Consider the following 26,181-nt stretch of genomic DNA (forward strand, 5'->3'; position numbering starts at 1 on the left):
GGTTACAGTGAGGCTGAAGGTGAGTATATCAAGCATTTAAAATGCTTCCAGCCTATCTCTGTACAGAGCGCTTACCCACCACCTACCCCTCCTTTCTCTCCCAATAAATTAAACCTCAGCGCTACCAGATGGGACCTATTTGACACGCACATACATTTAAAACGTTTTTTTTAAAAAGAGGCATTATGGATGTACCGAACCCTGGAGTGTCTGGAGGACAGGCTAAAAAAGAGAAGGTGTTAAATAACAAAAAAAACAGATGTAGCTGAAGAATTAAAAAAATAAATAAATTCACAACACAAGGGGAAAGCAACCGGGTGGGAAGAGGAAAAACCCAAACTCTGGTGTCAATTCTGAAACAGTTCTTATAATAACTAGTCGGCACAATTCCATTATGTCTGTGAGTTTTAGTCCGAGCAATCCTGCTTGCCCACGGCGCCTGTGCCTTCAAATCCTTAGTGAGAGCCCAGTGGAACCTTCCCATCCAGTCGCAGTCTATCGCAGGGGAGAGAGAGAGAGAGCGCTCTGCCTTCATGCCCTATTGGAAACGGGGGGGGGGGGGGGGCTGCGATATAGAGGGGGCCTTCTGCTTGCTCGCTTGCTTATAAAAAGAGAAATTATCACACACACACACCAACACCCGGGAGCTGTATTAAAAGGGGGAGGGGGGTCTCTCCTCTCCCTTGCCAGATGCCCTTTCCAGGGCTTGGCTGGGCCTCTGGAGGCGGCCGCCCATTCCCCAAGGAGGGGGGCTCGCAGCTGTCGCCCCCTCCCTCGCTGGGGGGGGGGGGGAGAAGCGAGCGCTGGAGACCTGAGATGGTGGCGGCAGCGGCGGCCGCCGCAGCAGCAGCAGCAGCTGCTCTTCCCTCCAGCCGCATTGAGGCCCCTGCGCCAGGCGCTGCGTGCCAGCCCGCCCGCCCCGGAGGACGCCATCCAGCTTGGCAGCGCCCGGACGGAGCGAGCAGAGAGTCCCCAGGCCACGGGACGGCGCCCCGCTTCCTCCTCCTCCTCCTCCCGCGCCCCCGATCCCTGGAAATCTAGGTAAGGCGCAGGACGCACCCCTCCCAACCTCCCCAAACGGCGTGCGCCCTTGGAGAGACCTGGGCGCAGGTGCGTAAAATGGAGAGGGAAGGGGGGCCCTTTCTTTCCTTCCGCCGCCCCCCCCCAAAAAACTGCAGGCTGCTAAGCAGACGGACCATCCGTGCACACGGGAAAGAAGCTCTTCTGGCTTGCTCGCCCCCCCCCCCCGCCAGCGAGCCCCCCATATCCCCTCCCCCCTCCGCTCCAAACCCAGAGCCGCTGCAGAAGCCAGGCTATATTAGGAAAGTGACCTCTGGGGTTTGCCTTGCAGAGCGCCTCGCCTTCTATAGCCGCCGCAGCGCCGGGGAGGAGTTCCGGCTTCGACCCTTTTTGCCGCCTTCTCCGAGGGCCCATTGAAAAAAAAACCCCGGTGGCTTCCCTGGAAAGGAACGCTTCCTCTTCGCCCCACCCTCCCGGAGCCCCGGAGCGGGTTTCGTCTTCGCGCAAAGAGGTCCTTGGGGGGCTTTCTTCTTCCATCTTTCTGCCGGCACCTCCTGCGCGTTCACACGATCAGGTGAATGCGTGTACGCGTTTCCCGTGCATGATGCCAGGACTGTCGAGTTCGATACCCGTGCCTGTGCTTTGCATGACCCACCGCGTGTGTGAGAGTTAATAACTACTTAGGCCTGTACCCAACTAAATGGACCCATGGAAGTTGGTGGGTTTGTCTCTGTGTGTATTCCACCACCATTCGCCCCATTGATTTTATTCGCTGTCTGTCTCTCCGCCTGCCTTGTAATCTTTTTTCTATGCCACGTTTAAACTTTAGAGATTTCGTGGTGTGTAAATAGCCAAAGGAAACAAATAAAAGAAATTAAGTTAGGTACTCATGTTTGCTTTTTGTGGGTCTTAGTGTGGCTTAATGTGCCCTAATTTAGGGCTGGAGATCATCTGCAGATGTTGCTGGGCTCCTAAACACCCAGCAGGCAGTATGTTCGGTGTTAAGAATCGATAGCGAGATGGGCGCTTGCCACAACGGGGGACACAGGCATTCCCCAGCCCTGCCCCATTGAGACTTACAACGTTTTAACACACCCCACTGCTCCCCTTTTCTCCTCCAGTTCTCTCCCTCCTTGCAATGTTCAGTTTCAGATTGTAACACCCATCAGGGACAGGACCCCTGTCCTCTTGTAGCCTTTAAGCTAAGCATCATTGCATGCTGATGGTGCTGCCTAAGAAATTGTGTGTGTGTGTGTGTGTGTGTGTGTGTGTAAACATAGGAACAGCAAGTGGATATCTAGGAACTGACATAGAATCATAGAATTTTAGAGTCGGAAGGGGTCCTGGGAGTCATCTAGTCCACCCCCTGCAATGCAGGAATCTCTGCTAAAGCATCCATGATACAGAGCCATCCAACTTCTGCTTAAATAAGTTTTTAATATGGTTTTATATACACAGGAAGCCACCCAGAGTGGCTGGGGAACACCAGCCAGATGGGCAGGGCATTAACAACAACAACAACAACAGTAACAATAACCTTAATAATAATAATAATAACCTCCAAGGAAGGAGAGTCCACCACCTTCCAAGGGATTCTGTTCCACAGTCAAACAGCTCTTACCCCCAGAACGTTCTTCCTAATGTTTAGTTGGAATCTCCTTCCTTGCAACTTGAATCCACTGGCTCGTCTCTCTGCGAGATTGGTGTCTATCTTTGCAAACAGGACTTGGGGTTGTGTGTACGTCTGAGTGTGCACGCTTCAGGGAGCCGACTTGAGGGGGGCTCTTTCGTGGGGGGCTTTTTGGGTCGGCAAAAATGACCTCAAGACCCATTAGAGTGAGATATTTCTCCCTCTTTTCCCCATGCTGGTGGAACGTGGGGGTCGTGCAGTGAAACCTGGCCGGAGACTCAGAACAGAGGGAAGAGAGATCCTTTGCACGATCAACAAATGAGAGAGACAGTGTGGTGTAGTGGTTGGGACCTGGGAGATCAGGGTTTAATCCTCGCTCAGCTGTGAAAGCTCATGGGATGTAACCTAGGGTCAGACACTGTTTCTCTCAGCCTAGCCTATCTCACAGGGTTGTTGCAAGGATACTATGGGGAGGACCAGACCACGTGCACCCCCTTGTGAGCTCCTTGAAGAAAAGGTGGGATATGACTATAACAATAATAACTGCATTGATAAAAAATCATTACTATTAACTACGAGTTACGGCTAGAGGGGGGATGCGGGTGGCGCTGTGGGTTAAACCACAGAGCTTTGGGCTTGCCGATCAGAAGGTCGGCAGTTCGAATCCCCACAACGGGGTGAGCTCCCGTTGCTCAGTCCCTGCTCCTGCCAACCTAGCAGTTCGAAAGCATGTCAAAGTGCAAGTAGATAAATAGGTACCACTCCGGCAGGAAGGTAAATGGCGTTTCCGTGCGCTGCTCTGGTTCGCCAGAAGCAGCTTAGTCAAGCTGGCCCCATGACCGGGAAGCTGTACACCGGCTCCCTCGGCCAGTAAAGCGAGATGAGCGCCGCAACCCCAGAGTCGGCCACGACTGGACCTAATGGTCAGGGGTCCCTTTACCTTTACCTTTTACAGCTAGAAGATATGACCCCTAGCACTAGATGGCTTTTTTCAGAAGAGCTGGACAAAGGAGGAGGAAGAGGGTTACTGTTAGCAATGCCAACTTCACAAAACCTTCATGTGCAGGTGCGGCCTACCTGTGAATACCAGGCGTTGAGGATATAAAGAGGGGCCAGCCAATCCCCTTAGTGCCTTGCACATCAGCTTCCATGATGCCTCTGTCCAACTGCTGCAGACACACAGTGCTGACCTAGATGGGGCTTTGCTCTGGCCCAGCAAAGCAATGTTCTTCTGGAATCAGTGGAACTCCTGGCTGCAGGATGAAATGTGCGTGCTAGGGCACACTTTTAGGCATTGGAAGCTCAGAGTTCTGGGGTGAGAAGTCTCAACTAGCTGTAGGCTTTACTAGGTCGATGCTGGAAAACCGCAGCATTTCTCTTGCTCTCGGCCTCATTCCTCCCATCTGCAGTATGGGTCTAATAAGTCTGGTCTACCTTCTAGTGCTGTGACAGAGAGGAGGTCCATGAACTGCCTTGAAACACCCCAGAGGCACATCTGTCCATGCTGAGGATAGCTGTGATTTAAGGAGGGAGCTAGTGGCTATTTGATCTGATGGAATGAAAAATTGAAAAGCTAGTTCCTGGCCCCAAGGCGCTTACATAGCCTGAGGTTTGACAGTGGGCAAATAATGGAATAACTATACTACTTCTTTATGTATAACTGACAAAAACAAAAATATGCAGGTTGTATTCAACTGTGTCCTACTCAGAGTAAGCCTGTTGAAATGAACATGCCTAAGTTAGCCATGCCCATTACTTTAAATGGGTATACTCTGAGCCAGACTAGCATTGGACACAAACAATATTGATATCTCTCTGTGTGTGTATATATATATTGCGTGATATAGACAAACACACACACACATATATTTTCTTGATTTGCATAACTAGTTCATGGCACCAGTTTTGAATTTTATTAATGCTGTGATTGAATTAGCAGTGCAAAAGCAATACAGGGTTGTTGCTGGTTTTTTTATTTTAAAAAAAATACTAACTCCCTGATGGGATTGGAGTGAAAATGGAATTGCTATTGCGGGTGTGGGGGGAAGGTGTAAGAAGATGCTGGAGTTTACAGAAGCAGAAAAAATATTGAGGGGAAATACCTAAGCTTTCTCCTCCACTCTCTCTGCCCCCCCCCCCCAAATTTAAAAATAGCCAAGGAGAGGAAAAGGAGAGGGAATGAAAAATTAAAATGGGATGTATGGGATAGAGTATCCTGGAAAAAATAATGGGTGGCTGGATCCCTGAACAGGGGCACTCTTGTGGGGAAAGGAAGATGCACTGCAACACTTTGTTGCAGCTCCCCCTTATTTAGAATAAAACATTGAGGGGATTTTAATATAAAAAGTGGGGTATATCATGTGGGCTACATTTTCAGGTCTTTTGGAAGGGTTTATTTTTTCCTAAAATATTTGTGTACTGCTTGATTGTAAAAAAAAATGGCAACACGAAACAAACTCAGAGTAGTATACAGAAAAGATCAAACCATAAAAACATCACTGAGGAAAGCTGATGACAGTAATATAAGACTAAATAACAGTAGACTAAAAACAGGTGAAAACTCACACCGGCTTCCTAAACGTCTGGGTAGGCATATCTAAACAGGAATGTTTACGAAGGAGCTGGAAAGAGTACAGGGAAGGCAGCTGCCGGCCATCAAGAGGCAGGGAGTTCCAGAGGTGCAGGCGCAGCCACACTACAGAGCGGTTGTGCCAGTTCCTCAGATCAGAGCACTCTATGGGGCAAGGCGATCTCCTCGGTCAACGGGCTTGGCTTGGGGTTGGGTGTGCGTCTTCTGTTTGTCCCCTGCTGACCCCCTCTTTCTCCTTCTGTGTCCGCCCTTCCCTTCTGCCCCCCCCAAAAGAAGCAGGATCCCTCCGCCATGAGTCGCCGGGTGGTGCGCCAAAGCAAGTTCCGGCATGTCTTTGGTCAGCCAGTCAAAGCCGACCAGATGTATGAGGACATCCGGGTCTCCAAGGTGACGTGGGACAGCTCCTTCTGCGCCGTCAACCCCAAATTCGTGGCCATCATTGTGGAGTCTGGCGGTGGGGGGGCCTTCATGGTTTTACCCCTGGCCAAGGTACGTTCCCCTCTCCCCGCTGGCAGGAGGGAGCATGTTTGAAGGAGGGGGAGGCTGATGATTGCGAATGGTTGTTCAGCTAATAATAATGACTTGCATAGCATTCAATATTTATATAGTCAAAGCACTTTGCATTCATTATATCTTTGCAACAATACAGCGAGGTGTTGTTGTTGTTGTTGTTGTTGTTTAGTTGTTTAGTTGTGTCCAACTCTCTGTGACCCCCTGGACCAGAGCACGCCAGGCCCTCCTGTCTTCCACTGCCTCCTGCAGTTTGGTCAAACTCCTGCTGGTAGCTTCGAGAACACTGTCCAACCATCTTGTCCTCTGTCGTCCCCTTCTCCTTGTGCCCTCCATTTTCCCCAACATCAGGGTCTTTTCCAGGGAGTCTTCTCTTCTCATGAGGTGGCCAAAGTCTTGGAGCCTCAGCTTCAGGATCTGTCCTTCCAGTGAGCACTCAGGGCTGATTTCCTTCAGAATGGAGAGGTTTGATCTTCTTGCAGTCCATGGGACTCTCCAGAGTCTCCTCCAGCATCATAATTCAAAAGCATCAATTCTTCTCCTGCAAGGTGGGATCTATATATTCAGAGCACTTTGCATTCATTATCTCTTTGCAACAATCCGGTGAGGTGGGCCAGTTGACTTCTGCCCCGGAGTGTGGATGGAGTTTTGTGGCTTGTCTCAGCAGGAGGAGGGTACCTAGCAGACCCCTCTTTGTTGCTGGACTCCAACTCCCATCATCCCCAGCCACGCTTGGCCTGCTGGGAGTTGTAGTCCCGAGGTGGCTGACTACAACTCCCAGCAGAACATTAGACGATTCGGGACAGGGAAAAGAAAATCCGTATTCACTTAGGGTATAGTTAATCCATGGAACTCGCTGCGGCAGGAGGTAATGATGGCTGCCAACTTGGATGGCTTTAGAAAAGGACAAATTTCAGCAGCACGCTGTGTGGTGTTAAAATTGCCCCGTGCCTCTTGCCCTCAGTTCTACGCCGCTGGCACCCAATGCAGCCAAACTGGTCATGCTATCCTAAAATCACTTCTGCTAGATGGGCACTGGCCTGATCCACTAAGCCCTCTTTATGTTCTTTTGGAGGGCAGCCCCCTCATCCCTGCTGGACAAGGTAATATTTTTGCTGAGGGTTCAAGAGCTTCATGTTGGGAGCCACTTCAGCCAAGGTGGGAAGTCTGATGCCCTTCAGACAATTCACAGAGTCACAGAATTGCAGAGTTGGAAGGGACCCCCAAAGGTCATCCATTCCAACCCCCTGCAAGGCAGGAATCTCAGCTATACCCTCCGTGATAGATGGCCATCCAACCTCTGCTTCTAAAACCTCCATTGAAGGTTCTGTTGTCAAACAGCTCTTACCCTCAGAAAGTTCTTGCTGATATTTAGTTGGGTGCCCTTCCTTGTGTCTTGAAGCCATGGGTAGGCAAACTAAGGCCCGGGGGCCAGATCTGGTCCGGGAATCAGGGTGTTTTTACATGAGTAGAATGTGTCCTTTTATTTAAAATGCATCTCTGGGTTATTTGTGGGGCATCGGAATTCCTTAAAAATTTTTTTTCAAAATATAGTCTGGCCCCCCCACAAGGTCTGAGGGACAGTGGACCGTCCCCCTGCTGAAAAAGTTTGCTGACCCTTGCTTGAAGCCATTGGTTCGGGTCCTCCCCTAGGAGAAAACAAGATTGCTCCGTCTTCTGTGGGACAGCCCTGGAAGTGGTACAACCCTGACTCACCTTTGCCGCGTCTGTGTATCACCTGTACTTTGGTCCAGCATCACCTTGAAATCTGGGCACCCTTGCTTCTCACCTCCCGGTGTTTGGGAGAAGCAGAATTTATCAAAATTCTCCCTTTCGGCGTGACCATGAAAAGCTGCCAGAGGTCTCTGTGCATTTGCTCAATCCTAGCCTTTTTTAGGGGGAGAAGTTGCCTGAACACCCCCCTTCTGTTCCTGCATCCATTCTTGGGAAGAATTATTACCCCTTATTGTTATGCAACCTTGCGTTTGAATTCTCAAGAGCTGTTTTTTTTATCTCTCCACCACACAGGCCCCAATATCCTGGGTATGGCCTCAGGCACAGCAGGGTTTCGGGGGGGGGGTCCCAGCTGCCTCAGCAGGGGGCACGTGTGTGGTTGTAGGAGAAAGGAGACCACCTGCCATTCTCCTTTCTGAGGGGGACATTTTTGTGTTACCATAAGAATGGAAAGGCCCCTTGCCCAGGCTGGGGCTGCTGCTTAGAAGGACGTCAAGGAAGCGTTTTGCTTTGTGGGGATCTGAATATATCACCCCCTTTGCGTCCCCATAAAGTTGCAGGAGTGGTGGGTGGGGAGAAATGAGTTGGAAAAGGTCCCCTTCCTCAATAAATTAGGTTTCTGTATTAAACCAGCAACATAATTTCCTGGTCTTCTAAAATCTGGAGGCTGTCACCCAATTTAAATGGATTTGCCGGCTGATTAATTGATGTAACCACAGCTGATTAATCCGTTCACCAATGAACTGATTGAAGATCATTGAGTCCTCCCTTAACAGGGGCCACCTTCTTTTTTGGAGATTTATGTCTTTGCGATAGGGTTTTGATTTTTCAATGAATATTTACTGTTAAAAAGAACCGCTAATGTTAGTATCTCCCTCTCGTACATTTCCTAATTACAGTAACACACCAGAATGAAAGTAGGTTTTTATTTTGTTTTATAGAAGATAGCAAACGTGGCCCTAGCTGTTACTAATAGCTTGATCCTTTTAAGTGAATCAAATGACGTTTCCATTCATAAACCTATGGCTTAGACGTTTTTGCAACCTCACAGAGTTCTTTTGCATAACTCCAGCAGACCCATTGACACAAATGCATAGAGGCGTCTAAGCATAATAAGCATTTTTGACACACCGCCTTCCTGGTTACAACTTGAACTGCACAATTGTGGGCCAGTGTGATGTCCTGGTTGGACTAGGACTCTGGGCGCGAGACTAGAGTTCAAATATCTGCTCTGCCATGGAGCTCATTAGATGACCTCAGGCCAGCTACTCACTCTCAGACTGACCTACCTCACAGGGTTGTTCTGAGGATATAATGGGGGGGGGGGAGAGAGCTATGTACATAAAGAAACCGCTTGTGTTTCTTCAGTGATGGTGCTGATTATTGCTAGGTTGTATTCAACTTATGTTCCACGCAGAGTAGAGCTATTGAAATTAATGGACCTAATTTAGTTTGCAATCCTGTACAGTTCTACTCTGAGGTCAGCCCCATAGATCCCAGTGCGTAAATGAGTATAGGATTGCAGCTTGAGTCACGCTTTTTAATTTCAGTAGGTCTAACTCTGATTAAAACAACAACAACAACAACAATTATTATTATTTATACCCTGTCCATCTGGCTGGGTTTCCCCAGCCACTCTGGGCAGCTCCCAATCAACTATTAAAAACAATACAGCATTAAATATTAAAAACTTCCCTCAACAGGGCTGCCTTCAGATGTCTTCTAAAAGTCAGATAGTTGTTTATTTCCTTGACATCTGACGGGAGGGCGTTCCACAGGGCGGGCGCCACCACCAAGAAGGCCCTCTGCCTGGTTCCCTGTAACCTCGCTTCTCGCAGGGAGGGAACCTCCAGAAGCCCCTCGGTACTGGACCTCTTCGTTGAATAATACCGATCATTATTGATTAAATGTCTATTCTGTCCTTATGTCCAAAGGAGCCCAGGGTGGCAAACTCCCCATGTGTGTTAAAACAGTGCAATTTTTTTTAAATTATTTAAAAACTTTTAAAATATTGAAAAAACTTTTTAAAAAAGTAAATGTTGTAAAACCTAAAGGAAAAAAGTGTCTCCCCAGTGGTTTGATGGAAACATTAGAATATGGAGAGGAGTGAGATGGAAACCTGTGTTGATGCCACATAAGTCAATGGCCGAGATGCGGAAGGGGCTCCCCCAAACCTTTCCTTCCCTGGTCTTTCAGGACTGGAGCCTTTAATAAAATGGTGGGCCCCCCCCCCCCTGGTTTTTCATTCTGGACAGGCTATCTGGAAGGCTGGAACAGTTGATGTTCTTGTGGTAGTTGTTATAAGGATTTACTTGCAGAATCAGCCTTGCTGGCATTTTGCAACAGGAAATGTCTCTTCCCCTGAGGAGGCTAGTGATGGTCTCTGTTAGGCCACTGAACAGGAGGCTGGACTAGATGGGCCACTGGTCTGATCCAGCAACCAGGCTCTTCTGATATTCTTACATGAGCACAGGGGACTCTTGCACCTTTAATTGTGCAGGAAAATCCTTCTGCACATATATATTAAAGATGCAGTAGCCCCAATCTGCTTTGCATCCAGCCATCCTACATAACTGAGGGGAGGGAGATTTGACACCCTGATTCAGAATCCTGTTTAAAATAATAATAATAATAATAATAATAATAATAATAATAATAATAATAATAATTTATCCTCTAAGAACCAGATATCTTTTATTGTTGCAGCTCTCTGGTTAAAGCAAAGCTCCTTTTCAGTTTTTTTACTTCATCCTCCAATGTGTTTGCAGTTCCTCCTGCTTTTGTGTCACCCGCAGGCAGGGCTCCTTTAGTACGTGAGGGTAACTCGCCGTTTTATGTCTTACGCCTCTGTGTCCAATTAAAAGGACGTCATAGAACCCCCAAGGGGTTATACAAAACGCTCATTCTACCCTGAGCAGATCCGTTGAAAACAAAGGGAGTGACTCATCTTGGGTCCATGAATTTCGGCCGATCAGCTCTGAGTAAGACCTGGTTGAAATGTGGATTGAAACCCCTCCCATGTGTCCATTTTCCAGCTTTGTCTTTGCAGGACCTCTGCCCCCCACCCTCCATCCCTCGCTTTCCTTTCTCCCTGTCTTTTCCTTCCTGGTGCCCGCTGGTGCCCTCCCGGCCTCTGAAGGGCCTCGCCCAGGTCCAAAACTTTCCCTCCCCTCCCAGGCGGCAGTTGAGAGACGGACGAGAGCAGTTGGCCTTTCTGGGGACAGCGCTGAGCTCACAATAATGAATGACTCACTTCGGGAACAATTGAAATGATGGCAGGAAGTTGGGTGGGGGGATCACTTTTTCCACGGGTCAGGTTTCCAGCTGGGCTGTTTACTGCGTGACGCAGGGGGATCGGCCCGCCTGACAAGGCCGGCTCTCTCAAGGTCGTGCGGCTAAGGCAGAGGGTGGGATATCTCGGCTGGTAGAGCAGGAGACTCGTCATCTCAGAGTCGTGGGTTCGAGACTCCTGCACTGCAGAGGGTTGGACTGGATGACCCTTGTGGTTCCTTCCAACTTTACAATTCTGTGGTAAGAACGGTTCAGTGATGGAACCATTTGCCTAGACCAGTGTTTCCCAAGCTTGGGTTTCCAGCTGTTTTTGGACTACATTCCCATCATCTCTGACCATTGGTCCTGCCAGCTAGGGATGAGGGGAGTTGTAGTCCAAAAACAGCTGGAGACCCAAGCTTGGGAAACACTGGGCCCTGGAGCATTCCCTCAAGCAGAGATTGGACAGGCATCTCCTGGAGATACTCTAGCTCTAGATTCTTCTAGCTCTGGGCTGGACTAGATGATCCACGAGACCCCCTGGCGACTCTTATTATTCTTTGAATTGATAATACAGTGGTACCTCAGGTTAAGAACTTAATTCTGGAGGTCTGTTCTTAACCTGAAGCTGTTCTTAACCTGAAGCACCACTTTAGCTAATGGGGCCTCCCGCTGCTGCTGCAGCGCTGGAGCACGATTTCTGTTCTCATCCTGAAGCAAAGTTCTTAACCCGAGGTACTATTTCTGGGTTAGCGGAGTCTGTAAGCTGAAGCGTATGTCACCTGAGGTACCACTGTATACTTCACTGTTGGCTGAAAAAAGTTTTGTGACCTGTTGTTGTTTAGTTGTTTAGTCGTGTCTGACTCTTCGTGACCCCCTGGACCAGAGCACGCCAGGCCCTCCTGTCTTCCACTGCCTCCCGCAGTTTGGTCAAACTCATGCTGGTAGCTTCGAGAACACTGTCCCACCATCTCGTCCTCTGTCGTACCCTTCTCCCCCTGTGCCCTCCATCTTTCCCAACATCAGGGTCTTTTCCAGGGAGTCTTCTCTTCTCATGAGGTGGCCAAAGGATTGGAGCCTCAGCTTCAGGATCTGGCCTTCCAGTGAGCACTCAGGGCTGATTTCCTTAAGAATGGAGAGGTTTGATCTTCTTGCAGTCCATGGGACTCTCAGGAGTCTCCTCCAGCACCAGAATTCAAAAGCACCCATTCTTTGGCGACCAGCCTTCTTTATGGTCTAGCTCTCACTTCCATACATCACGACTGGGAAAACCAGAGCTTTAACTATATGGACCTTTGTTGGCAAGGTGATGTCTCTGCTTTTTAAGATGCTGTCTAGGTTTGTCATCGTCTTTCTCCCAAGGAGCAGGCATCAGGAAACCTTTAGTAGGTTGGCCGTCTTTTTGTGGGTCAAGTGTGTGGGGCGAGGGCTGCCTTTCTGTGTGTTTACAGATCTCTGTGTGTTTACAGACCGGCCGTGTGGACAAGAACATCCCCTTGGTGACAGGGCATACGGCCCCCGTGCTGGACATTGACTGGTGTCCCCACAATGACAACGTCATTGCCAGTGCCTCCGAGGACACAACAGTCATGGTAAGCGATGGCACCTTTGGAGCAAAAGCATGGGGAGTCCAGGGAGATATCTTGGATTTTGGCAATTTCCTCCTATTTTTGGAGGGAAGGGTGTTTCTAATTGGCAAAGGGGGCATGTACTGGACGTGGTTGGGTACCCGTAGACACCTCATCAATTTGGGAGCCCCGATGTAGTACAACAGCATTTTATAGAGGTGGCACAGGGGGAGACGATTCAAACACATCAGGTCAGGGTTTTTAGGGTCCCTCCACACGTGACGCACGTGGCGCTGTGGGTTAAACCACAGAGTCTAGGACTTGCCGATCAGAAGGTCGGCGGTTCGAATCCCCGCTACGGGGTGAGCTTGCGTTGCTCGGTCCCTGCTCCTGCCCACCTAGCAGTTCGAAAGCACATCAAAGTGCGAGTAGATAAATAGGTACCACTCCGGCGGGAAGGTAAACGGCATTTCTGTGCGCTGCTCTGGTTCACCAGAAGCGGCTTAGTCATGCTGGCCACATGACCCGGAAGCTGTACGCTGGCTCCCTCAGCCAATAAAGCGAGATGAGCGCCGCAACCCCAGAGTCGGCCACGACTGGCCCTAATGGTCAGGGGTCCCTTTACTTTTTTACACATGACTCGAAGCACGCAGAACCAGCCTCCTTTTCCAAACCAAAAAGTATGGCCGTTCGCCTTTAAATCACTGGAAAAGGTGTCAGGGGCTGTTTATAGATGGCCGGCCAGGTCCTCAGCCTGGCGTCTGACTTGCTAGGTATGATGCAGCATTTTGGGCTAAGAATAGCTCAGCGCACGACAACTCAGCAACTAAGAATAGTTGGCTCTGTGGCCTTGGCTGGAGGATGGGTAGGAATGAAGAAGGCGGCAGCTTCCTCTGACACCCCTCCCCAAATTCCTCTCCCTCCCCTTTTTCTTCTCCTTTCGCAAAGGACACCAAAGTGTCCTCCATGGAAAATCTTTTTTCTTAAATGTATGTGTTTATCTTTATTTATGAGCTCAGGGACCATAGGCAGCTGCCTTATCCGGAGTCAGGTCCATTGAGTTCACTATTGTCTACACTGACTGGCAGCTGCTCTCCAAGGTTTGAATCAGGGGGTGACCCCGTCCCTACCTGAAGGTGCCAGGGATTGACGTTGGGAGCTTCTGCATGCAAAGCAGGTGACCTGTCACAGAGCTGCTGTGCCCCCTCCCCTAAAATTGGAACAAGTTCCTAGTCCTCATGGTTCTTAATGAAAGGGCTGGTTTAAATAGGAGCAAACCATTGGCCCATTTAGCTGAGTTTGGTCTGCACTGGCCGGCAGCATTTCCCTGGGGTTTCAGGCAGGGAGAGCCTTATCCTGAAGATAAGGTGTCACTGGGGCTAGAACCTGGGACCTTCTGCATGCAGAGCGGGTGCTGAATGCCTCTGAGCTGCTGCCGTCTCCATCGCCGCCTCTTTGTCCCACCAGGTCTGGCAGATCCCCGACTACATCCCCATGCGCAACCTGACGGAGCCAGTCGTCACCCTCGAAGGGCATTCCAAGCGTGTGGGGATCCTGACCTGGCACCCCACAGCACGCAACATCCTACTGAGCGCAGGTAAGACCCTCTCCCCAGATTCAGGCCCCTCGCTGTGCCTGGTACGGTTATTTCAAGCCTGCAGCTCCCAGCATCCCAAGCCATTGGCTGGGCTGGCTAGGACTGATGGGAATTGTGGCCCGAAATGTTTGGAGGATACCAGATCGGCAGAGGCTGCTGATTTGAGCTCCTCGGAAGAAAGGTAGGATTCAAATACAACATCAAGTGCCTTCCTGGCCCATCCTCTGCTAAAACAGCTCACCTGGATCTCCTGCCACCCTTTTGTCCTGCTGGAGTAGGCATGGCCACCTATTGGCAGCCACAAGAACTGCAGCGTGACGACAGCCTTACAAGTATATGTATATAGTAAGATATTTGTCTAGATCAGCCTTCCTGCAATGTGATGCCCTCCAAATGTTTCAGGACTGCAGCTCTCACTGCAGCTGACTGTTCTGTCACGCCAGGCTGACTGATGCCTCATTTTGGCCCTTTCCCAACTCCCCTTCCTTCCTGCAGGGGGCGACAACGTCATCATCCTCTGGAACGTGGGCACTGGGGAGGCGCTCCTGACTCTGGACGACCTGCACACCGACCTCATCTACAATGTCTGCTGGAACCACAACGGGAGCCTCTTTGTCACCACCTGCAAGGACAAGCACCTGCGGATCATTGACCCCCGGCAACACCTGGTTGTGGCAGTGAGTAGCCGCTGCTTCCCCAGCCTGCCACTGAGCATGTGTGGACAGCCTCTCCTGCTCCCTGGCTTGTCTCTCCTTCCCTCTCTCCCCTCCCGGCCCTGGGACAGACATCTAAGGGTAAGCGTCATGGCCCAGATTCCCTTGGACCTGGGACAGGGGACCTGTGGGCCTGCAGGTCTGTTGCTAGACTCCAGCTCCCATCAGCCAGCATGCTCAATGGTTGGGGACAATAGGAGCTGGAGCTCCTGAGAAGCTTGACCGCTTGTAACGGAAGAGGTGGGCGGACTTTGCACATGCCCAGAGGCCCACTCTTCAGGCACACTCAGGGGTACTTTTCTCCCCACACTGTCCCCAAGCTTAGCAGTGGGGCGTTGCCTAGCCAATTGGAGAGGCTTTTAAATATATGTATTTATTTATTTCATAAAAGTTATACACTGCTTGATTGTAGAAAACCGCAAAGCAGTTTACAAAAAGGGATAGAACATGAAAGTTATCGCTCAGAAAAAAATTGCAGAAATCATTTAAAGCTTTCAAAATGTTAAAATAATAATAAATTAAAAACAGATTAAAACTCTTGCCACTTGTTTAGGCTTGTCTAAACAAAAATGGGTTTAGCAGGTGCCCCAAAAAGGGACAGGGAAGGCACCTGTCTGATATCAATAGGCAGGAAGTTCCAAGGTATTTTATTTTATTTTGCTTTTTTCATGGATGAGCTTCTTTGACATCCCAAATGAGCCAGCAGCGCAGAGCGCTCCTGCTCACATCATGATGAAGATACAGTGGCAGGAGAAGTAAGATTGTAGTCCTCATGGTTCAAAAGAAATATCTGGTCTGGAGAGGAAGCTGCCTTAGGCTGAGTTAGACTCTTGGTCCATCTGGCCCAGTATTGTCTGCACTGACTGGCAGCAGCAAGGCAGGGTTCTAGGCGGGAGCATTTCCCAGCCCTGCCTGGAGATACCATTAAGATCCTGGTACATTCTGCATTCAAGGCAGATGCTCTCCCAGTGAGCTCTGACTCTTTCCATCTGGGAAGGGGCAAAACAGCACCGATCTGTCTGTTTATGGCAGTTAACTGGGCTTTTTTTGCAATCTGTTAACTGGGACGCAGCTTACAAAACCAGATCTGCTTCTGTCTCAGACCCAAAGCATCCTCCTTTAGGATTCGTCCCCCATTATGCACTCGCACAAATGTAAAAGTGAGCCTCTATGTTAAAGGAATGCGAGTGCTCCGTGTCAGCCTTAGTGGCCAACCAAGTGCCTGGGCCAAGCCCTCGAGCAGGATTCGAACGCAGGAGCAGCTCTCCCTTCCTGCGATTGTCCCGGCAAAAAGCTGTGTTCCTTCTTCCTCCCCTCTCTGGAGTGTGCTCTTACTTGGACCTGTACTAACCTTGTGTGTGTGTGTATCTCTCTGTTTGGTCCTAACCTGCTTAACCCTGCGGCCGCCAGGAGAAATTCAAGCCCCACGAAGGCGCCCGTCCCGTCCGAGCCATCTTCATGGCCGATGGCAAAGTCTTCACCACCGGGTTTAGCAAGATGAGCGAGCGGCAGCTAGCGCTTTGGGACTTGGTATGGCTTGGGGAGGGGGTTGCATGACGGATGGTGGGGAGGGGTGTGTGTGTGTTTCTCTTGGGGTGGGGGGTCTATCCTGGCCTTTCTATCAGCAGGAGGAGAGGAGAGGGAAGGAGAGCGTATTGGAACCCAGATCCCAGTACTGAATGAAGAGTACCAACCAGGGAATCACCACTGGTATTTTTGGAGGAAACAATATGATACGATAATCTTTATTGCCATTGTCCCATACAGAACAACGAAATTGAAAAAATCTACATCAGACATTCAAAAACCAACAAGCCTGCTATCCCAGCCTGGTTAGCCCCCTAAAAACTGATACCCCATAATTGAATACAATATACTCCCATAGAGACTACCTTAAAAAGGTAAAGGGACCCCTGACCATTAGGTCCAGTCGTGGCTGACTCTGGGGTTGCGGCGCTCATCTCGCTTTATTGGCCGGCGTACAGCTTCCAGGTCATGTGGCCAGCAGGACTAAGCTGCTTCTGGCGAACCAGAGCAGCACACGGAAACGCTGTTTACCTTCCCGCCGGAGCGGTACCTATTTATCTACTTGCACTTTGACGTGCTTTCAAACTGCTAGGTTGGCAGGAGCAGGGACCAAACAACGGGAGTTCACCCTGTCGCGGGTATTCGAATCACCGACCTTCTGATCGGCAAGTCCTAGGCTCTGTGGTTTAACCCACAGCGCCACCCGCATCCCGAAAGACTACCTTACACTGCATTTAAAACCAAAATCGCATTTGGATAGAAGCTGTCTAAATGACAACAAAGGCCTACCAAAAATGTGTACTGACCACAGTTTCCCCTTTCATTATCAATGGGGGGCAGGTGGGGAAACAAGGCAGCTCACTGTCTCCCCCCCCCCCAATCATTTAGAAAACTTTTTGAACTGGTTGCCTGGAGCCAGTTTCAACTCGCCCCAGGCAACCAGGCACATCTGGTAGGGCTACCCTTGCTCTCTGTTCCATGATCTGCAAGCTGCAAGATGTGAATGGAGATAAGAGGGAAAGGTTGAGACAGATTTATTTAAATTTTAAAAAATTCTGATTTTGCTGGTGGTTCTAGGTTCTGGCCCTTAGCCTCAGTTCACAACATGGTCTTGTTCAGAGAAGCATATTTCCTCCGTGACTTCTTGGTCCTGTTGGGAAACACTGACTCTCGACACACCCTACATTTTAAAGCCCATTCACTTTCCTCCGAAGAATCTTGGGAAGTGTAGTTTGTTAAGGGCGCTGGGAATTGTAGCACTTTGTGGGGGTTAAATTGCAGTTCCCAGGATTCTTGGGGGAAATAATGTACTCTAAATGTATTATTATTATTATATCCCACCTTTCGTTTAAAGAGCACAAGGTGGTATACATAATTCTTCCCCTCTATTTTATCCTCACAACAACCCCATGACGAAGATTAATCTGATGCTGCTCTCTGTGGCTTTTTCTCAGTTTTGCCGCTTGGGGTGCGCACCTCTAGAGTAAAAGAACCACTTGAGAATTAACAGGGCTCTCCCACCACACAGCGAGTTTTATTAAAAATTAAAATTAAAATTTTCCTTGAGAAATCTCCAGGGGCAGCAGCAGCTCCCAGCCGGCAAACTCTCCATCCTTCTCACCTCCTCCGGCTCCTCCCTTTTCCTTTCGACACACCCTTTTAATCCTCTCTCTCCCCTGCTCACCCCAGGAAAGGTTTGCCCCCCACGAAGGGATGCGGCCGATGAGGGCCGTCTTCACCCGCGACGGACTCGTCTTCACCACAGGGTTCACTCGCATGAGCCAGCGAGAGCTGGGACTCTGGGATCCGGTAGCTGGGCCACGCATGGTGTGGAGTGTTTTCCCACCCCCCGGGAACCTGGGCGCTTTCTGCGACATTGCCACCTCTCCCGGCACTCCGAGTGTTTGGAGACAGGCCAGGCCAGGGCAGCTGCAAAGTTCAGGCGAGGAGACATGTGCTCAAAGGCATTAATGCGCAGAGGAACATCAGAGGGACACCATAATTTCCAGCAGGGCAGCTTTAAAAAACATCAGATCCCCCTGGATCCAAAGGTCCAGCATCCTGTATCCTCTAATTCAATGTTTCCCAAACTTGGGTCTCCAAATGTTTTGGACTATAATTCCCATTATCTCCCAACATCTACATGCAGCCGCTGGGAGAGATCATCAGGAGGTTTGGGCTGGGTGTTCATCAGTCTGCGGATGATACCCAGCTCTACCTCTCTTTTAAATCAGAACCAGTGAAGGCGGTGAAGGTCCTGTGTGAGCATTTGGAAGCGGTTGGAGGATGGATGGATGGCGACTAACAGATTGAATCCTGACAAGACAGAAGTACTGTTTTGGGGGGACAGGGGGCGGGCGGGTGTGGGGTGGGGGACTCTCTGGTCCTGACTGGGGTAACTGTGCCCCTGAAGGACCAGGTTCTCAGCCTGGGAGTCATTCTGGACTCAACAGCTGTCCATGGAGGCGCAGGTTAATTCTGTGTCCAGGCGGCTGTTTACCAGCTCCATCTGGTACACAGGATGAGACCCTCCCTGACCACAGACTGCCTCACCAGAGTGGTGCATGCTCTGGTTATCTCCCACTTGGACTACTGCAATGCGCTCTACGTGGGGCTACCTTTGAAGGTGACTCGGAAACTGCAATTAATCCAGAATGCGGCAGCTAGACTGGTGACTGGGGGCGGCCGCCGAGACCACATAACACCGGTCTTGAAAGACCTACATTGGCTCCCAGTATGTTTCCGAGCACAATTCAAAGTGTTGGTGCTGACCTTGAAAGCCCTAAACGGCCTTGGTCCAGTGTATCTGAAGGAGTGTCTCCACCTCCATCATTCTACCTGGACACTGAGGTCCAGTTCCGAGGGCCTTCTGGCGGTTCCCTCGCTGTGAGAAGCCAAGTTACAGGGAACCAGGCAGAGGGCCTTCTCGGTGGTGGCACCTGCCCTGTGGAACGCCCTTCCACCAGATGTCAAAGAGAAAAATAACTACCAAACTTTTAGAAGACATCTGAAGGCAGCCCTGTTCAGGGAACCTTTTAATGTTTGATGCATTACTGTTTTTTAATATTTTGTTGGAAGCCGCCCAGAGTGGCTGGGGAAACTCAGCCAGATGGGCAGGGTATAAATAATAAATTATTATTATTATTATCCCTGGCTAGCAAGACCAGTAGCCAGGAATGATGGAAATTGTAATCTGGAACAACAGCTGGAGACCCAAATTTGGGAAATGCGGCTTTAATTCACACACATACAAAGAATCAGGCATTATAGCTGCTTCTTGCTCACTGACAAGGCAGTCGGGCAATTGAACTAATTTGCATTTCTCAGTCGGTAGAGCATATCTGGGTTGTGGGTTTGAGTCCCACGTTGGGCAAAATATTTCTGCATTACAGGGGTTTAGATTAGATGACCCTCGTGGTCCCTTCCAACTCTCCAGGTCTAAGATTCTAAGACAGGTGTGGGCTATAACTAACATTAGTCCTACTCAGAGTAGACCCACTGAAATTAATAGAGGTGGCTATCTGAGGTTCATCCCTTCACCTGTCATCGTTTCCCTGTTTGGCCACTGGAGGGCGCATCTCTAAGTTGCTTCCTGGGAGATGTAGTCTTTCAGTGCCTTGTCAGTGTTGGACTAGGTGGCATTGAGGACTTCATCCCCCATCATGCATTGTGCAGGAGGCCAACTAATTGAGCCACCATTAGAGGCAAATGCCATGTTCCTAGAACCTTGCAGTGGTGTGGATTTGCAGAAGTATGTGTGCTTGTGGGGAGTGGGGGGGGGCATGAAAATCGCAGTGCATGCTGGGAATGCTGTGTTCCTAAGTGTGCAAAACATAGGAACTGGGACTTCTAAAAGAAGAGATGGGGTTTCTAGTTGGGGGGACCCACCCCTACCTGGGGGCGGGGAAAGGCAAAGAGAAATGTTAATCCCAGAGCTGCTACAGGGTGACCTTTAAAGGTAAAGGGACCCCTGACCATTAGGTCCAGTCGCGGATGACTCTGGGGTTGCGGCGCTCATCTCGCTTTACTGGCCGAGGGAGCCGGCGTACAGCTTCTGGGTCATGTGGCCAGCATGACTAAGCCGCTTCCGGCGAACCAGAGCAGCGCACGGAAACACCATTTACCTTCCTGCCGGAGTGGTACCTATTTATCTACTCGCACTTTGACGTGCTTTCCAACTGCTAGGTGGGCAGGAGCAGGAACCGAGCAACAGGAGCTCACTCCATTGCGGGGATTCGAACCACCGACCTTCTGATCGGCAAGCCCTAGGCTCTGTGGTTTAACCCACAGAGCCACCCGCATCCCTATAGGGTGGCCTTTACACAGCTGGCATTTAGCATGGCCAGACTTCCTGCTCCAAGGCCAGCTGTGTGCTTGAAGAATGACCTGGCCCTCAGCACATGCTCAGAGGCACACGGTCTCCTTGTTTTGCTCCTCCTGGTTCTGAGCCTTGGGCTCCCTCCCGGCATGGGAACCCAAAAGTCAAGACGGTGGAAGGAAGGTGATTCAAATGCCTGACAAAGGGAAGCGGGGGGTGTCCCTAGCTTAATGGGCTTGGTTGGGGGGGCGGGTCAGACTAGATGTCCTTTGAGATGCCTTTCAATGGAGCTCAGTGGCAGAGCCCAACAAAACATTGCATGCCGCCTTTGTATACCATGCCAGGCTCTTTCCCCATATTGCCCAGTGTTGTCTGCACTGACTGGCAGCGCCTTTGGCAGGGAAAGCTCTTTCCCCCCATCCCACGCTACCAGTTTCTGGAGATGCCAGATTTCGAACCTGGGACCACCTGCGTGCAAAGTGGGGGCTCTGCTACTGAGCTGCAGACTCCCTCTCCGCTTGGGTCGTGGGGCTGAGGAGGGAGGTTGGGTAGTGCTGGGCTTTTGGCTGAGAGAAGCCATCCCCATTTTGTGTGTGTGTGTGATTGCTGTGCCCCGATTGTGTCTGGTCTGGTTTTGTCCCCTGTGTCCTGACACCCCCTTCTTCCTGCAGAAGAACTTTGAGGAGCCCATAGCCCTCCAGGAGATGGACACAAGCAATGGGGTTCTCCTTCCCTTCTATGACCCCGATTCCAGCATAGTCTACCTGTGTGGCAAGGTAAAAAGTGATAAAAATGCTCCCTTATACCAAGATGAGGGATTCTTTGGAATGCAGATAGAGAGAATTGATAAGAATAATGATCTGTTGTGACCTTGACAGAAGTGTACAATAGATGAGCTTTCTTGTGTTTTGGCTCATCTTCCTCCTTTTTTTCTTCTTCTCCTTTTTTTTCTTTTCTTTTTTTCTTCTCATCCTTTTTTTTTTCCTCTTTCCCATAATGGCTTATGTTTTATACCATGTACTTTGATATTTTTTGTAGATTTTTAGCTGCTTCTTCTTCTTCTTATTATTATTATTGAATTTTCTTTTGTAATTTTGGTTGTCTATATTTATATGTATTAGTTTAAAGCAAAATAAAAGTTTTTGTTTTTTTTAGTGGGAGGCTGTAGCGTTCCTGTCTGGCCACAGAAGAGATGGGGCACTAGAGCCCCTGAGGCCTACTGCCCCCATTTCTCCCACTGTTTCCATTTTGGGCATTCTTAAAATTGGTACCCGAGCTCGCTCGCTTTCCTCTCCCCTCCTCCTCCCTTTTCCTTTTGCAACAACACTTCTGCGGCATAGTGGCCTGTAAGAGTGTATTGGCTCCTGGGGTTCACACACTGGCCACACTCTCTCTCAGCCTGTCTACCTTGCAGGGCTGTGAGGATAAAACAAGGAAGTGGGGGAAGAGTGGACCGAGTACATTGAGGGAAGATCTTCCAGGACTGATATCCAACGAAACAGATTGCTTTTCAGGAAAGTGGAAAGATGCTCAAAGATATGGATTTAGCTTTTTGGATTTAGATTTTGAGGGTTTGGGGTTTTGTTTTGTTTTTTAACAAAAATATATTTTGATGTTTTGAGATATTTTGGATTTTTAGATTTTAGATTTTTTTAAACTTTTGATTTGTAGAAAGAGAGCTCTCCCATAAGGCAAGCCCTACCCTGCGTTTCAAATGTGTGCGCATTTTCCTCCTATTTATATTATTTTCTGCACTCAGGGCATCCCCCTATCCCTGTTTATCAGCAAACTTCTGTGCTGATAAAAGCGCAGCAAACTTTTCCTTGCCCCCTTTTCCTTGCACGCTAACTCATTAAAAACGAAACAAAAAGCCGAGTTACTTCCCAGCCTAAATCTCCTGCTTCCGTGCAGGGGGACAGCAGCATCCGGTACTTTGAGATCACGGACGAAGCCCCCTACGTCCATTACCTGAGCACCTACAGCAGCAAAGAACCCCAGCGAGGGATGGGCTTCATGCCCAAGAGAGGCCTGGATGTCAGCAAATGCGAGATTGCCAGGTATGGCTCAAGGCCCAAGAGGTGGAGGGTGGCTTGAGAGGTGCGGGGGAACATTCCTAAGGCAGGTTTGTGGCTTCAGAAAGAAGAAAATCTCGGTTATTACGCTCTCAGCTGCTGCGTGCCAATCTGACACAAATTGAATTTGACGTGAATCGCACCACAGATTTGTAAAGTTGGAAGGGACCCCCACAGGTCATCTGGCCTGACCCCCTGCAATGCAGGAATCACAATTAATGAGTCCCTGACGGATAGCCGGCCAATCTCTGCTTCTAAAGGAAAGAAGGGAGTCCCTTCCACTGTCAAACGGCTCATAACCAGTGAATCACCCAGTGGGCCTCCCTGCAGAGTGTGTTTCACTGATGAAGGGGCCACCACCGAGAAGGCCATTTCCCCAATGGCTGCTAGCTTCATCTAGGTTGGTGGGATCTGAATAAAAGCCCCAAATAACCATGACCTTAGTAGATGGGGGAGCCTAGTGTCCGGGGAGCTGATGCTTAAGGTGTTGGCGGCGCAAGAATCTAGCCCAGGTGATAGGGTTGTGCCTGCCCCATAACCCACAGAGGGGGAGCCACAGCCCAGGGCCCAGGTGCTGCTCTCCAAGCCTCTCTTCCTGGCCCTCAAAACTTTCCCCTGGTGGGTTTTTGCCTGGCTGGAAATTCTCACCCGAAACTCTGACTCTTCGCTTGGCATGATGGAGGATGCACAGGTGTGTGTCTGTGCGTCTGTATGCAAAATTTGTTGCTCCGCACACTTTTTCCTCCGGCCTCACGCCAGCCCTGGCATGTGGCCCCCAGACTGAAAAACGGGTTCCCTGCCCTCACCTGACCTCGTGTCCCCCTTTTCCTCTCCCTCATGAAACAGGTTTTTCAAGCTTCACGAACGCAAATGCGAGCCCATTGTTATGACCGTTCCACGAAAGGTGAGCAAATGGAAGATTTGGGGACCATGGGCATGTCAATTTGAACTTTGGGGGGAGGGGGAGGAAGAACCATTATTGGAGACACACACACACCCCGGCTGCATCAATTTCCCAATATACATGAGCTACAAGTCCCGTCAGACCCAGAAACCAGGCTTGATGGGAGTTGTAGTTTAGCAGCACCTGGAGGGCTAGAGGCTCCCGTGCCATGCCTGCTCTAGAACCGTGGTTCCCGAAATGGGCAATTGTGCCCCCTGGGGGCAGCGGGGTGTTTGTGCTGAAGGGGTAAATGACTAACAGACTTTGAAAAGCTGGGGAAAGTTCACTAATTCCATTTCATTAATTAAATTTTGTTTTGAACAAATGTGCAATTAATTGTTGCTGCCTTGAATGTTATTGTGTTATTGTCTTCCTTAGTGGCTATTCTAAATAATGCTGTTTGTAGGGTAGGGGACACGGGGGTGAATTTATGGAACCGGGGGTGGGGTGGCCCCCAAAAGCCATTGTTCTAGATGGACCAGATCTTAGTCCAGAGGGCATTATGGATAGCAAGAACAAAGCAGTCTGGAATCTCTCCTGTTCCCTTCTCTCTGTTCTGGACAGTCCGACCTCTTCCAAGACGATTTATATCCTGACACGCCAGGGCCTGAACCCGCCCTCGAGGCAGACGAGTGGCTGTCGGGAAAGGACGCGGAGCCCATCCTGGTTTCGTTGCGGGACGGCTATGTCCCCGTCAAGAACCGGGAGCTCAAGGTCACCAAAAAGAACATCCTGGACAGCAGGCCCCCCACGGGGCCACGGCGAAGCCAGTCCACTTGCGACACAAATTTTTCGGTGAGTTTTTCTCATCCGCTCAGAGGTGGGAAAGGGGGGTAAACTTGACGGCTATGGAATGCTCTCTGCAGCAAGAGTTAAATCAAGTTGCGGCGCCACCTGGTGGCGGTTGGAGAAACAACCACAAAATGCCCTTCAAGGCACTTTGACGTTGTTCAGTTTCCTCCAAAGCATTTTAGTGGGAGTTTCAAGGGGGTTGCGGAATGGACCCAAATGGCTACAACATTTGGTGGAGGCTCACAAATGCTGTGGACTAGAAGCTTGCTTTTCCCCATCCGAAGGAATGAAGGGTTGAGACCTTTTCCAGGGAGCGTGGTGGGGTCCCCTAGGTCCTGCCACTCCTCTAACTCTTGCCTTTCTCTCTCTTTCTTTCTCCGTCCCTTCTCTCCACCTGCTTCCCCCCCCCCCCAAAGCATTCTGCCTTGGAGGAGCTTCTGGAAGAGATCCGGTCCTTGCGGCAAACTGTCCAAGCTCACGAGAAGCGCATCTCTGACCTGGAAAACAAACTCTGCCAGTTCACCAACGGGACGGACTAGCAACTCCCTCCACCCCCCGAAAAAAACACCCACCCACCCACCAGCCTTGGCCATGCCTGGGGACACCCTCCGTCGGAGACCCGGATTCTGCATCTTTCCCCTTTCCCGGAGACTCCGCTGCTTATTCTCCCATGGCTCAGCAGACGTTTGCAGTGGGGAGCAGGGACATTCTCCCCCCACCTACTGGAAATGGCCCACCACCCTGACCTCCCCCCCCCCCAGCTTGGACTTTGATCTCAGCTGCTTTGGAATGACAGGCAAGACCTTTTTGGGGAGGGGGAGAGAGAATGAAGGAGAGAGGGATCAGAGTTCATATCTTGGTCCTCCACCCTGTCCCAAAACTGGGCCCGACACCCACCCTCTACCTCATCCTGCCTTCTCCTTGCCACAGAACGGGACAACTGTGTTATTTTTATTGGGGGGGCGTGTTCCATGTGTGTTTTGGGATGCAGTGACCGGGGTGGGGTGGGGTCGAGATTTGAGGTTGAATGGAGATGGGGGGGTGAGGGAAGTGGGGGGCAGGCATTGCTTTGGGGGGGACAGACCCTGCAGGCGGGGGCAGACGTTGGCCAGAGGAGACCATATCGGGTGGCCGCTGTGCTGAGTGAATGGGTGGAGTATTATGGGATGGCTCAGAGCAATTATCTGGGGCCCTGATGAGTTGCCTCACGTCTTTGGTTTGGGGGTGGGTGGGCGGGTTGTTCTCTGCAATATGTAGTTCGGTGGAGTGTCAGCTGCTTGAAAAGGGGGAGATCTGTAGACCATCCCTGAATTGTGAGGATGTGCCAGTGAATTTTGGGGATCCCTGGAATGGAGCGGGAGGGGGGCTGTTCCCTCTCCCCCATGCTTGTATTGCAAAGCCGCAACCTCTGGGGGGGCTGGGGGGTGGGACAAGGCAGGAGGGCCATTGCTCATGCGCAAACGCTGATTAAAATATATGTGCAGTTACAAGGTCTCATCGGACGCAGCCTCTCTTTTTTCTGTCTGTGAAAGGGCAAATCTGTGTCTATCAATCCCACTGGATCCCTTCCATAAGAGTCTATAGCCTCCAGGGCTGTGCTGTCATTGGACAGGGTCGGACCCAGGAGGGACTGGATTCGAATCAGCGCTCGGCCACAAAGCTCAGCCTTAGATGGCTTGCTCTCTGCCTAACCTAATAAAATGGGGGAACAAATCATGAGGGACAGTATTTACATGGGTGGCGCTGTGGGTTAAACCACAGAGCCTAGGACTTGCCGATCAGAAGGTTGGTGGTTCGAATCCCCGCGCCGGGGTGAGCTCCCGTTGCTCGGTCCCTGCTCCTGCCAACCTAGCAGTTGGAAAGCATGTCAAACTGCAAGTAGATAAATAGGTACCGC

At 50.3% G+C, this 26,181-nt stretch overlaps 1 protein-coding gene across 5 annotated transcripts; it reads left to right on the plus strand.

Moving 5' to 3' along the window:
• Positions 1-718: 718 nt before the first annotated feature.
• On the plus strand, positions 719-25,183 carry CORO6 (coronin 6). 5 transcript variants are annotated; one of them, XM_083715201.1, is made up of 13 exons: positions 719-1,041; positions 1,352-1,594; positions 5,514-5,729; positions 12,224-12,346; positions 13,790-13,919; positions 14,415-14,596; positions 16,043-16,162; positions 17,849-17,968; positions 21,149-21,253; positions 22,389-22,534; positions 23,396-23,453; positions 24,057-24,287; positions 24,701-25,183. In XM_083715201.1, the coding sequence occupies exons 3-13, from the start codon at positions 5,532-5,534 to the stop codon at positions 24,821-24,823; spliced, it is 1,536 nt and encodes a 511-aa protein (XP_083571327.1). In that variant the 5' UTR covers positions 719-1,041; positions 1,352-1,594; positions 5,514-5,531; the 3' UTR covers positions 24,824-25,183. The 5 variants fall into 5 exon arrangements, with proteins under 5 accessions (XP_083571327.1, XP_083571325.1, XP_083571326.1 ...); XM_083715199.1 differs by lacking the exon at positions 17,849-17,968 and having other exon boundaries at positions 720-1,041; XM_083715197.1 differs by lacking the exon at positions 16,043-16,162 and having other exon boundaries at positions 725-1,041.
• The last annotated feature ends 998 nt before the right edge of the window (positions 25,184-26,181 follow it).

Source organism: Podarcis gaigeae (genome assembly GCF_964106915.1).
Source record: "Podarcis gaigeae genome assembly, chromosome: 15".
NCBI classification, from domain to species: Eukaryota; Metazoa; Chordata; class Lepidosauria; order Squamata; family Lacertidae; genus Podarcis; species Podarcis gaigeae.

What these genes read in the sequence shown, in the direction of transcription:
- CORO6 (XM_083715201.1), top strand. Translation starts at nt 5,532, where the DNA reads ATGAGTCGCCGGGTGGTGCGCCAAAGCAAGTTCCGGCATGTCTTTGGT. An exon ending in CAACATCCTACTGAGCGCAG is followed by an intron (nt 13,920 to 14,414) that starts GTAAGACCCTCT and finishes TCCTTCCTGCAG; the next exon opens with GGGGCGACAACGTCATCATC. An exon ending in TTATGACCGTTCCACGAAAG is followed by an intron (nt 23,454 to 24,056) that starts GTGAGCAAATGG and finishes TGTTCTGGACAG; the next exon opens with TCCGACCTCTTCCAAGACGA.